This window comes from Rutidosis leptorrhynchoides, chromosome 3 (genome assembly GCF_046630445.1).
Source record: "Rutidosis leptorrhynchoides isolate AG116_Rl617_1_P2 chromosome 3, CSIRO_AGI_Rlap_v1, whole genome shotgun sequence".
NCBI classification, from domain to species: Eukaryota; Viridiplantae; Streptophyta; class Magnoliopsida; order Asterales; family Asteraceae; genus Rutidosis; species Rutidosis leptorrhynchoides.
This window is the reverse complement of record NC_092335.1, coordinates 229,529,514-229,542,439: the sequence shown is the minus strand read 5'-3', so window position 1 is coordinate 229,542,439 and position 12,926 is coordinate 229,529,514. Positions and strand designations below refer to the sequence as shown.

The 12,926-nt window shown below is 36.5% G+C and overlaps 1 protein-coding gene across 1 annotated transcript; it reads left to right on the top strand.

Annotated features, from left to right (window-relative positions):
• Positions 1–3,601: 3,601 nt before the first annotated feature.
• Positions 3,602–4,048, top strand: LOC139900857 (uncharacterized mitochondrial protein AtMg00810-like). Its single transcript, XM_071883608.1, has one exon. It carries the CDS (start codon positions 3,602–3,604, stop codon positions 4,046–4,048), a length of 447 nt encoding a protein of 148 aa, XP_071739709.1.
• The last annotated feature ends 8,878 nt before the right edge of the window (positions 4,049–12,926 follow it).

Sequence of the window (12,926 nt, the reverse complement as noted above, 5' to 3'; positions counted from 1 at the left end):
AGTTGCCAAATAAAGGATCCCAAATGTGTTAGGTGACTCACATGGGCTGCTAAGAGCTGATCATTGGAGTGTATATACCAATAGTACATACATCTAAAAGCTGTGTATTGTAAGAGTACGAATACGGGTGCATACGAGTAGAATTGTTGATGAAACTGAACGAGGATGTAATTGTAAGCATTTTTGTTAAGTAGAAGTATTTTGATAAGTGTCTTGAAGTCTTTCAAAAGTGTATGAATACATATTAAAACACTACATGTATATACATTTTAACTGAGTCGTTAAGTCATCGTTAGTCGTTACATGTAAATGTTGATTTGAAACCTTTAAGTTAACGATCTTGTTAAATGTTGTTAACCCAATGTTTATTATATCTAATGAGATATTAAATTATTATATTATCTTGATATTATGATATATTAATATATCTTAATATGATATATATACATTTAAATGTCGTTTCAACGATAATCGTTACATATATGTCTCGTTTTGAAATCCTTAAGTTAGTAGTCTTGTTTTTACATATGTAGTTCATTGTTAATATACATAATGACATGTTTACTTATCATTTATCATGATTAAACATAGTGTAACAATATCTTAATATGATTCATATGTAATTAGTAAGACGTTGTTATAACGATAATCGTTATATATATCGTTTCGAGTTTCTTAATTCAATAAACACAATTTTATGTATATAACTCATTGTTAAAATACCTAATGAGATACTTACATATCATAATATCATGTTAACTATATATATAATCATATATATGTCATCATATAGTTTTTACAAGTTTTAACGTTCGTGAATCACCGGTCAACTTGGGTGGTCAATTGTCTATATGAAACCTATTTCAATTAATCAAGTCTTAACAAGTTTGATTGCTTAACATGTTGGAAACACTTAATCATGTAAATATCATTTTCATTTAATATATATAAACATGGAAAAGTTCGGGTCACTACAGAATACTCCCTCCGTCCCACTTAAAGTGTTCACATTTCTATTTTGGGACGTCCCATATCAAGTGTCCACTTTGTATTTCAACCAATCAGAAGAGGTTATTCTGAAGAGAGAAGATTTCTGATTGGTGGAGAATGGAGTTAGTGGGATTTTCTAAAACTGTGTGCAAAAAGTAAGTGAACACTTGTAATGGGACGAAGGGAGTAATAACCATCATTGCCTTTTGGGGTAACAGTGACAGTTGTCACCTCGGGTGCAGGAATCATAAGCGAAAGGATGTTTTTGCGACTACGCGCATAAATTGCATTAAATGCACCATTGGCATGGTTTTCAAAATAAACTTTAAAATTTTGCAACTTTGGTTCCGTTTCAAGTACTACTTGATTTCTTAGTCGCATTTGAATGGACTGTATTTTTCTTTTAAAGTTCGACACCATGCATTTGTTGTCACTATATATGACATCGAACGGTGGGACTTAATGATACGCATATCCGCATGCATAGGCAGAATACGCATATAAGTCCTAAACTACGTACTAGATGCCACTGTTTGCGTACGCTATGAATAAAACCAAGGGTATAGCCATGCTCCTTATGCGCGTATACCATTGGATGAGCTTTAATGACTTGGTCAAACTTTTTACATTGCACGCTAAGCTAAACAATAAGACCAACCTATATTCGATTTCCTTAAATAACGCACATTAGTTATGGAATAGATTACAGTTATATGTGGATAGAATCCCCTCAAACCTTAATTGCTAGCCTATAAATATATGGCTCTAAAACCCTAAGGGGTACGATGTTACATTCCACGTAACACATAGCATACTCTCACGTACAAATTACATTCGCATGATCTACATCATTGTTCTCTAAATCCTTCATGTCTTGGGGCCACTTAACCTTGTAAACTAGGTTGTTGGTGGACTTACGATCGACCACCCTATCGGAATCATATTGGTTCCTGTACGGGTTATCTACGACATTCGTCGGAGGCTAGAAGGTCAGTTGGCCATTAAACCTAATTTATTGAACTCAATCGTAGATTCACGATAACCCCGTGAAAATATGTTTGATCATTCATATTGACGGTATATTGATATAACCTAAAATTACCGTTATAATCTACTAGCGCCAGATCCAACCACCGTTAGTAGACCGTATACAAACAAAGTAAGGCTTAAATCGTTCAAATGTTGCGAAGAAGAAAGGAATAGAGGGATAATAAGCATTGAAAGTCGTAAATTGAAAGCACTGGTGGCGGCGGTCGATGCTGATAGGTTTCATATACAAGAATTCAACCTGCAATTCCAGCAATATAAAAATCAATTTATGTCAGGATTCATTTAAAGTTTCAATCAGATCAAAAAATAGATGGTGCAGGTTTGGATCTGAAAATCAATAAACCTTAAATCGATATGGAACACAAACCCACCTATAAATTGTTTCTTTCATCTACGAAGCCCTAAGCACCACCATCACCACACAAAAATTCGGTAAGTCAAATTTGGGTTTCGTGTTACTGTGTTGTTGGAAAAAAAAAACTTTGACTTGTGATTCATTATATGAAAACATGAAGGTTTTGTTAACTTGTTATACATCTGGAAATCATGGGTGAAGGTTTTGTAGCATGTAATTTCGAGACACCGTGAATTCGAATTAAAAGAATGTTCAGTAACTAATTTTAGGTTAACAAGATTTTGGGTTTTGATTTACGTATTTTTATTTTGGGTTTTGGTTTCAAAATGCAAGTGAAGTTTTTGATTATTAGACATAATCTATTTAGTATTAAGCCCAATCATATAATGGGCTTAGGGTTTAGGTATTAACTTACGCTCCAAGTTCTCCTAGCCTATATATACACAATGTAATCTGTTTTGTGATATATACAATAACACAATTACGTTGTCTATTTTGGTATCAGAGACAATATCCCCAAACCCTAGGCGCCACACACAAGGCTGCCAGATCACAAAAAAAAAAAAAAAAATTCACTGCTTTTACCATGGCCGAAGAGTATTCTGCATTGATGCGAAATGGCACTTGGTCTCTTGTACCCCGGACTCTTGACGCCAACGTTGTTGATTGTAAATGGGTTTATAAATCAAACGTGATCACTCTGGGGCAATTACACGTTATAAAGCCCTTCTTGTTGCCAAAGGGTTTCGACAATTGCCAGGCATCAATTATCAAGAAACTTTTAGCCCAGTTGTTAAGTTTACTACTATTCGAGTTGTGCTCTCCCTTGCAGTCTCTCAAAAATGTTCTCTTCAACAATTAGATGTGCAGAATGAATTCTTCCATGGCGACCTTGATGAGACCGTGTATTTACGGCAACCCCTAGGTTTTGTTGACTCTGCAAAATCGGATCACGTTTTCCTACTTCATAAGTCCTTGTATGGGCTAAAGCAGGCACCTCGAGCATGGTTTCGTCGTTTATCACATGCTCTTATTTCCTTGAGTTTTCACGGCTCCAAGATGGATCCATCCTTATTTATTTATTCTGATTGGACTACACTTTTATATATGCTTGTCTATGTGGATGACATTGTTTTGACAGGTAATAATTAGTCTGCCATTGATACTGTTATAGCTAGTCTTGGGCGTACATTCATAATCAAAGATATGGGTAATCTTTCTTATTTTCTCGGGATTGAGGTGACTCGCACAGGTAACGATATTATTCTCTCACAACGGAAGTACATTCATGAGCTCCTGGAACGAGCCAACCTCTCGGACATCAAACCAGTCTCATCTCCAATGGCTCCTAACACTCATCTTGCTCTTGGTGATAGTGCTATTTTTGGGGATCCAGTTAAATATCGCCAAGTTGTTGGGGCCCTTCAGTATGTTACTCTCACTCGTCCTGACATCACATTTGCTGTGAATAAAGTTTGCCAGTATATGCACTCTCCCACTAACAATCAATGGTCTGCTGCCAAGTGCATTCTTCATTATCTGCAAGGCACTGCTAATTTTGGACTGCGTCTACAACATGCTTCTGGCATCTCTCTTCACGCCTATACAGAATCAGCGCCTTCGTCTTTGACAGGCCTTTATGATGCGGATTAGGCTGGTAGTCCCGACTACCGTCGATCCACGGGGGGATACGCTATATATTTGGGATCAAACTTGGTGTCTTGGTCTGCTCGTAAGCAAAAGATAGTTTCTCGCTCATCAACAGAGTTAGAGTACAAAGCATTAGCTGACACTGTAGCTGAACTTACTTGGGTGCAAGATTTATTGTGTGAACTTCATGTGAAAGATAGCAAAGTACCCACATTGTGGTGTGATAACCTTGGTGCCACGTATCTATCCAAAAACCCTGTATTCCATGCACGTACAAAGCATGTTGAAGTAGATTTTCACTTTGTTCGAGAAAGAGTTACCCAATAAAAATTGTCGGTTCAGTTTATAACTACAGATGATCAGATTGCAGACATCTTCACTAAGCCACTTGCGTCACTGAGATTTCTTCTTCTACGGTCTAAGCTAAGAGTCGTTTCCTTGCCTCAGCTTACGGGGGAATATTAGGCATAATGTATTTAGTATTAAGCCCAATCGTATAATGGGCTTAAGGTTTAGGTATTAACTTAGGCTCCAAGTTCTCCTAGCCTATATATACACAATGTAATCTGTTTTATGATATATACAATAACACAATTACGTTGTCTATTTTTGATTTTTGAGATTAATGGGGAGATGTAATTTTTGAGGTTCCATCAAAATTAAAGATGGAAGTGTTTGATTATGATTTGGTAAAGTATTTAGATGAAAATGTTAGAGCCAGTTGAGTTCTTGTTGTTGGATGTGTTGAATTAAGGTTTTTAATTGGAACGAAGATGAAGAAAGTGAAAGAAAAAGAAATGGTAAAATGACTATTTTACCCATCATGTGCAAGCCTTGTGATTTAACTTAACGAAAAAGTTAACGTCTGTGAGACGGAATGACTAATTGTGCAAGATTTGTTAACCTCATTAAAAAAATAACCATAGTGACTAAACATTCAATATTTGACAACTCGCGGTGGCTATCCGTGTAGTTAAGTCTCAAAAGTGTTTTGCAAGTTATTGATATTTCGGGATAAACGAGAATATTTAAGCGTGTTATAACACACTAAATTGACAGATAGATTGGCATGTTGTTCATAATTGCAAATGCACCTCCGTAACAAATATAAAGTCCAAATATTTCATCATTTTGAGATATTATTACACTAAAACGAAGAAATTAACAAATATGGCGAATATGATACCTTTCGAAAATGAAAAACATAGGAATAATGATCAAATGAAGCTTGTTATAATGGTGAAACTAACTGATCATAGGCCAATGTATTTAAATAGATAAAATGTTATCCTACAAATCTTGAAAATGTCAGAAAATCATATCCTGAAAATATGATCTTATCCGGACCAACACACACAACAGGGAGACATACACATACTGTGTGTATATGCTTTGCGTTGCGAGGTAGTCGGTAAAACAATCAATGACCAAGGCACCAAACACCACACACTGATTAGCACATGTCGTGTGTGGTGCATAGCAGAGGCAGATCTACTTTAGGTCCAGTAGTTGCACAGGACACCACTGAAATACGCGAGGTACTGGAAAATTTTTTGAGTTTTTAACTAATAACACCACTGGATAGTGTACATTTTTTAGGAACACCATTAAAATAAGACATCTAGTAGAAATTTTTTTGAAGTTTTAACCTGTGAAATCAGTGACATTCGATTCGAGATCCGCCATTGGTGCATAATCAGAGGGCATAATGACAAATTCAAAATTTTAAGAGCATACTGTAAAATCACTTTGAGATTTATGAGTATTTTGACCAATGGGAAATTGATAAAACTAAGCCCAAATAGGCTAACCAAGCCCAAATAGCTATGTTTACATAGATAGATGGATGTTGGTAGACATAAATTTAGGTTCCACAAAGCTTTCTTCCGACCTTGCGTCTTTGTGTTCGATCGCAAGGTTGTATTTGCATCCTTGCCTCTCGTTATATATTGGTCGCAAGGTCAGTCTTGTGTCCTTGCGTATCATACATGTGTGTTCGCAAGGTTAATCTTACGTCCTTGCATATGTTATTTATTTGTCTCTTTTATTAACTGTCTATGTGTTTCAGGTCTTGATCCCATTACATTTTAGTGAACAAAAACATTTCCTGCTGCTTCAGTTGAAGTTAGAAGAAATGAAGGTTTTTGTGTACGACAGTTTACCCGGATGTGTCAGTACACAACAACTTGATGAAGTTTTCAAAAATTTGGGTGACAACTTGCCGATGTACATGATGGCGATTGACTATTTTAACAAGACGCAAGACTCCCAAATTTTCGAATACTATGAAAACAAAGAGAGTGTGGAGTTGATGATTGAAAATGGTCCCATTGTGCCAATGCAGAGTGGTGGTCACGGTGATTGTGGGGTTTGGGTGTGCATACATATGGAGAGGATTATTTATGGATGAGAGGAGAATCAAACCTTGGAGATGCTCAAAAGGCTGCAGAGCAGTATAGAAAAAGAATGGCAAGGACGTTCTTCCGTGCATGTTTTGATACACAAGAACCGCCGCCACCAACTCCACCATAAAAATCAAAGATTCGGGTTGATTGATACATTGTAGCTAACAGTTGTAATCTTTATGTAAATGCAATTGTATGGTGTAAATAGGGAAATAGTTATGCTGACAGGTTTTTTGATATAGCACGCAAGGACGCAAGTGATTTTCTTGCGTACGCAAGCAACATCTTGCGTCCTTGTGTGTGGTGTAAATAGGGAACTACTCATGAATATGCAAGGACGCAAGTGATTTTCTTGCGTACGCAAGCAAAACCTTGCGTCCTTGTGTAACCTCCCTTACTCTTCTTATTCCCATTCCCGACGCCATCAGGCGTACTTCGCGCCCTCTTAACCGGAGCACCATGTGACTCTAACCTTGCAAGTACTTCTTCATCATCACTACCTCGAGGTTTGGAAAACCTCTTCTCAAACTCTTCCCTTACGACCTTTGCCACTTGGTCTCGGACCATTTTGGTTACCCGTCCTTCGATTGACTCCTTGGCTTCTTGTCTAACTTCGTTGGCCAAACCCGAGACATATTGTTTGATCGCGGCTTCAACCCTTACCGTTAACTCACTCTCCCCTTCATGAGTACGCCCATCCCTTCCGTATTCATCTTTCATCTTCAATCTAAGGAATGCAAAACGATTAAACCACGAACGCATAAAAATATACACACACAACACCGCCCCATCTTGCTCAATAATCGTCTTACATCACTTGTTAGACACAATTTGTACTCGTAACAATGGTAGCTAGTCATTATTACATTCACACGCCATCTCAACTTGTTAGTACAACGACTACCTTGCTCGATGATATTCGCAAAAGCAAACACAAACACAAACACAACGCGATATAAACATACACAAAACGATATCACGATGCAAGCTACAATCCTAGTTAGTTCGCCTACAAACTAAGGCACTAACTACAACCCATTCCAATCTGTACTCCTACAAGTCCCGCAACAAACAAGCACACATACAAAAGTCTAAGTCTACGCACCTATCTCAAGTCACCTAAATCCCTTAGACCATGCTCTGATACCACTTGTAACGACCCAACCCGTCGATTACCGGCCCATAAAAATTTTTCCTTTTTAATATACATTACATAACACTTTAGGTCCCATTACACAATTTCCAAAACGTATTTGTTATCAAAGTAAGTTCAACGAACTTAAAAACATACAATAATAATTTAAACTCCTTAGTACAATAATACGTTAGTTAAATCATAAACCGGTTATTACTCATGACCCATTTGACTAAACCGATATATGTCACATGACCCAACTAGTTACTTTTTACACAAAACGTAGCATGGTGATTGGGACTATGCTACCCAATCCTAAATCGAGTCCAAAAGCAAGATCTTCTAAAGCAACCTAGCCAAGATCTCTAATCCCCATGCTTACCCGAGCCGCCATCACGCGAACCTATAAAAATATCAACAACGAGAGGGTAAGCTAATGCTTAGTGAATGTAAAGATACTATACACATACATATGCATAAAATGACTACGCATCACCAAGTACAAAAGTAAACACATACCGCCTCCGCATGGTAAACAAGCTACAAAAGAGCACATACACAAAGTAGCTACACGCTACGTAATCACCAAGCTAACGTCACAAGATTAGCTACAACACAACAATAAGTATGTACGCATATATAATAAATATAATTAACAACAACAATAAGGTTAACCCCTTAACCTAGACCACATGAAGGTTGGCCGAACTACCCGAGCCTTAGTGAATTCGCACTACCCGAGATTCACTTCCTTCCGCTTCAACAACCGAGGTTGGCCGAACTACCCGAGCCTTAGTGAATTCGCACAACCTGAAATTCACCACCTCATCACCAAGATGACCGAACTACCCGAGTCATCATGAATCCGCACTACCCGAGATTCATCTCCTCGACAACAAATGCTAGCAAAACCCATCGCCAAAGGGGTTTATCTAATACGCTTGCTAAATCACCACACCAAGGGTAATAACCCAAAACGCATAAGCGTATCAGCTGGACCCGAAGCACAAGAGGAGTCCATTCTCCCACACAAACATAGAGTAAACCCAAACAAAGGTCACCTTACACACACGCACCCATCCTACGCATACATACACGTATAGTAAATTTACACTCACCTTAAATGCCTCGATGAAGTGAAATCTAATCTCGCAACTCGCCATTGGAATGTACCTATTCCATTTATCATATAATCATCAATACAAACTCATTTGGACTCTCGACCCGCCCAAATGAACAACAAGTGCAAATCACACCCTTTTGCACTTTTAACGCTACTCGAAGGTCTGAAACCAACGAGACTAGTTCCCGCATTCTCGAAATACATAAAGACACCACATTTAGCCATAAAACACACACTAGTCCGCATATTCGCCCAAAACCCATTTTGACCCTTAAAAGTCAACCTCTCACCATTTGCTAGTTTTGACTTTAAAAAGTCATTAACTCAAGTTTATACTTTAACTTAACTCACTATAAGTTTATAACCTTACTCAATCGACAATCGAACCGAAATCCCCAACAAACCCTAATTTTGACTCTATTCGAAATTAGTCAACCAAATGTACACAAATGGTTTCCACTACTTCAATAATCACTAAATACTAGTGATTACACTCATTTGTAAGCATTAAACTTGGTTAATTAGTTTACCAAACCAAAACCCGCCTTCAACACCTTTATACCCGAATACTAGTTATCATCTCCCATTAACAACTAGTGGGGTTCCATTTATGAACATACAATCAAAAGCCCTAAATTTAGATGATGAACACGAAAATGAAATTTGGAGTAAGAGCTTACCGCTAGTATCAAATCGTAGCTAAGAACGAGGAGAACAAGGTTGCCTCTTACGCTCTCGATCGAATCCCGCTTCTTCCTTTCCAAAATCCCTCTTGAATGATTTGAAGTATTTATGTTTTGAGAGAAAATGAAGAAGAAATAGAAAAAGAAATGAATAAAATGAAATGAATGGACCAGATTTGAGGATATAATCTGTCCCATATGCAAAAAGACCAAAATGCCCTCACTTTCCCTTTAAAATTACAAAATTCAGAACCAGCTCACCAGGACCGCCGCGTCGCGGCCTCCTTTCTCCGCACTGCGAGATCATGCATGGTCTGGTGGTTGTTTTGACGTGCCTCCTGATCCTGAATCCCTTGGATTATCGTGTCGCGATCCCACAAGGCCGCGCCCCGACCTAGTGTGGGTTTTGACCATTTTTCGTGTACTTGAACCCCAACACACGAACACTTCTCGTACCCTTCATACACTAGACGTACATACCCTCTAGAACACATATAACAACCCCTCGATCACTCTCGTACTCTATTTACGTACGTGCAACATATATACATACTCGATACACATATACATATATATATATATATGTATACATATATATATATATGTATATATATATATATATATATATATATATATATAGTGTGGGTTTTGACCATTTTTCGTGTACTTGAACCCCAACACACGAACACTTCTCGTACCCTTCATACACTAGACGTACATACCCTCTAGAACACATATAACAACCCCTTGATCACTCTCGTACTCTATTTACGTACGTGCAACATATATACATACTCGATACACATATACATATATATAAATATATATATATATATATATATATATATATATATATATATATATATATATATGTATATATGTATATATATATATATGTATATATATATATATATATGTATATATATATGTATATATATTCGTTATACATCGTACGTACTCTTCATATATACATCGTACGAATAAACGGGTCTTACACCTTGCGTGTGTGTATTTTGCCTATTGACGTACGCAAACCACAATTTGCGTCCTTGCGTGTTTCTGTTTTGCAAACGCAAGGCATTGCTTGCGTACGCAAGAAACTCCTTGCGTCCTTGCGTGTTGTATAAATGTAAATATAATAACACAATAGGTACCTAAAATACAACAATTTGTTACAACAAGCGAAATCCCACAATAACATAATATAAAATAAACATAAACTTGCGATAGTGGGTTACTAATTAACGCTCCCTAAATTTCACGTTGCATAAAACTAAGACTGATAAGCATTAAACACTTCAGCAGATGTGACTTTCTATTTACCCTTCTTCGATTTAGAGGCCGATGTTTTTACTACCCCTTTACAAGTTGATTCACCTGTTCCGTCATAAGAAGCTCTGTACGTATCCCTCCCATGACCTGGTTTTTTGCATCAAGTACAAGTTCTTACTATTTTTTCAGTATCTTCACCCTTCGAAGGAATACGTTTTGTACCTTTAGGGTGTCCAGGGGGCTCTTTTCTTCTTAATGGGAGGTTTTACAATTTGTAAAACCCGGGTGATGGATACGACCATTCAGACCGATGGAGCAAAGGAAGGAGGTGTTCCAAATACGTATTTATATAAGTTTGAGTTGTGAACCAATGTGATTAAATTGAGTAAAATCTTCCACTCCGAAGAGTCGTGCTGCTGCAATAACATGTCCGCGAGGTATCCCTGATAACTGCCATTGCCCACATGAACAAACTTTATCGTCTAGATTAACCATTCCATTTTTCTGCCATCGCACACTTCTATTAGATTGTTTGTTGATGGAAGTGCTTACCATCTTCTTGATTTTCTCGTCCTCTTAGCAAGTTTACGTTCAGCATATGGGGTAACCGTTGAAGTAAGACTAACTGATTGGTTGCGATGTTTGAAATACCACTTTTGTACTGAAACTAGTTTCGTTGTGGGTTGGTGTGTTTCTGAAATGTCCCGTTCATATCGATTATAAACGTTTCATAATAATTGATTTCATTGTGAGGTTTTGACCTCTATATGAGACGTTTATCAAAGACTGCATTCATTTTTAAAACAAACCATAACCTTTATTTTATCGATAAAGGTTTAAAAACCATAACGTAGATTATCAAGTTATTATAATCTAAAAGATAACGTTTTACACACGACCATTACATAATGGTTTACAATAATATTATGCATCGATTTTAAATCTCCAAATGCAGTTTTTAAACAATATATTACAAGCATGTTGACTCCAATTCTTGTCCTTAAATTAGCATGCAACAGCGGAAGCTCTTAATAATCACCTGAGAATAAACATGCTTTAAACGTCAACAAAAATGTTGGTGAGTTATAGCTTTAGCCTATATATTTATCAAATCGTAATAATAGACCACAAGATTTCATTTATTCAATAATCTTACACTCGCAAGTGTATAAAAATTATTCATATGATGAACACCTGGTAACTGACATTAACTTTAATGCATATAGAATATTCCCCGCATACTCGCAAGTATGTCATAAATTGGCAATCGCAATCACCATATAAATCGAAGTACTAAAGCCATTCATAACTTGAATGGGGGTTGTTAGGCCCAATAGATCTATCTTTCGGATTCGCGTCAATTAGGGGTCATTTCCCTAATTCTTAAGCTACCAGACTTGAAGGGGCAATATTCGGTTTAATAATCCAACCATAGAATGTAGTTTCGTGTACTTGTGTCTATTTTGTAAAACATTTAAAAAGCTGCATGTATTTTCATCCCAAAAATATTAGAATTTAAAAGTGGGACTATAACTGACTTTCACAGATTTTTACTTTGCCGAAAATAAGACTTGGCCACTGGTCGATTCACGAACCTATAACAAATATATACATATATATCAAAGTATGATCAAAATATATTCACAACATATTTTATTTACGTTTTTAACGATTTAAGTTGTTAATTTAGCAGTCCAACGTTAGTAGTTCACAATTAATTATCCACGGTTAGTAGTACAGAAATAAATCAATATAATTTCTTGAATCAATCAACGACCCAGTGCATACAAGTCTCATAATCGATCACAACTCAAAGTATATATATTATATTGGAATCAACCTCAACCCTGTATAGCTAACTCGATCATTACCTCATATAGAGTGTCTATGGTTGTTCCAAATAATATATATAGATGACGTCGATATGATATGTCAAAACATTGTATACGTGTCTATGGTCTATCAAGACATGAATAATACAATATAAGTTAGTTAAGTTATGGTTAGTATGGATTTGTTATAAAATTTACGTAGCTACAACAAGTAAAAATTTTCCAATTTTATTTTACCCATAACTTCTTCGTTTTAAATCCGTTTTGAGTGAATCAACTTGCTATGGTTTCATATTGAACTATACTTTATGAAACTAAACAGAAAAAAATATAGGTTTATAGTTAGAAATATAAGTTACAAGTCATTTTTGTAAGAAGTTGTCATTTCAGTCGAAAGAACGACGTCTTGATGACCATTTTGAAAAACATAC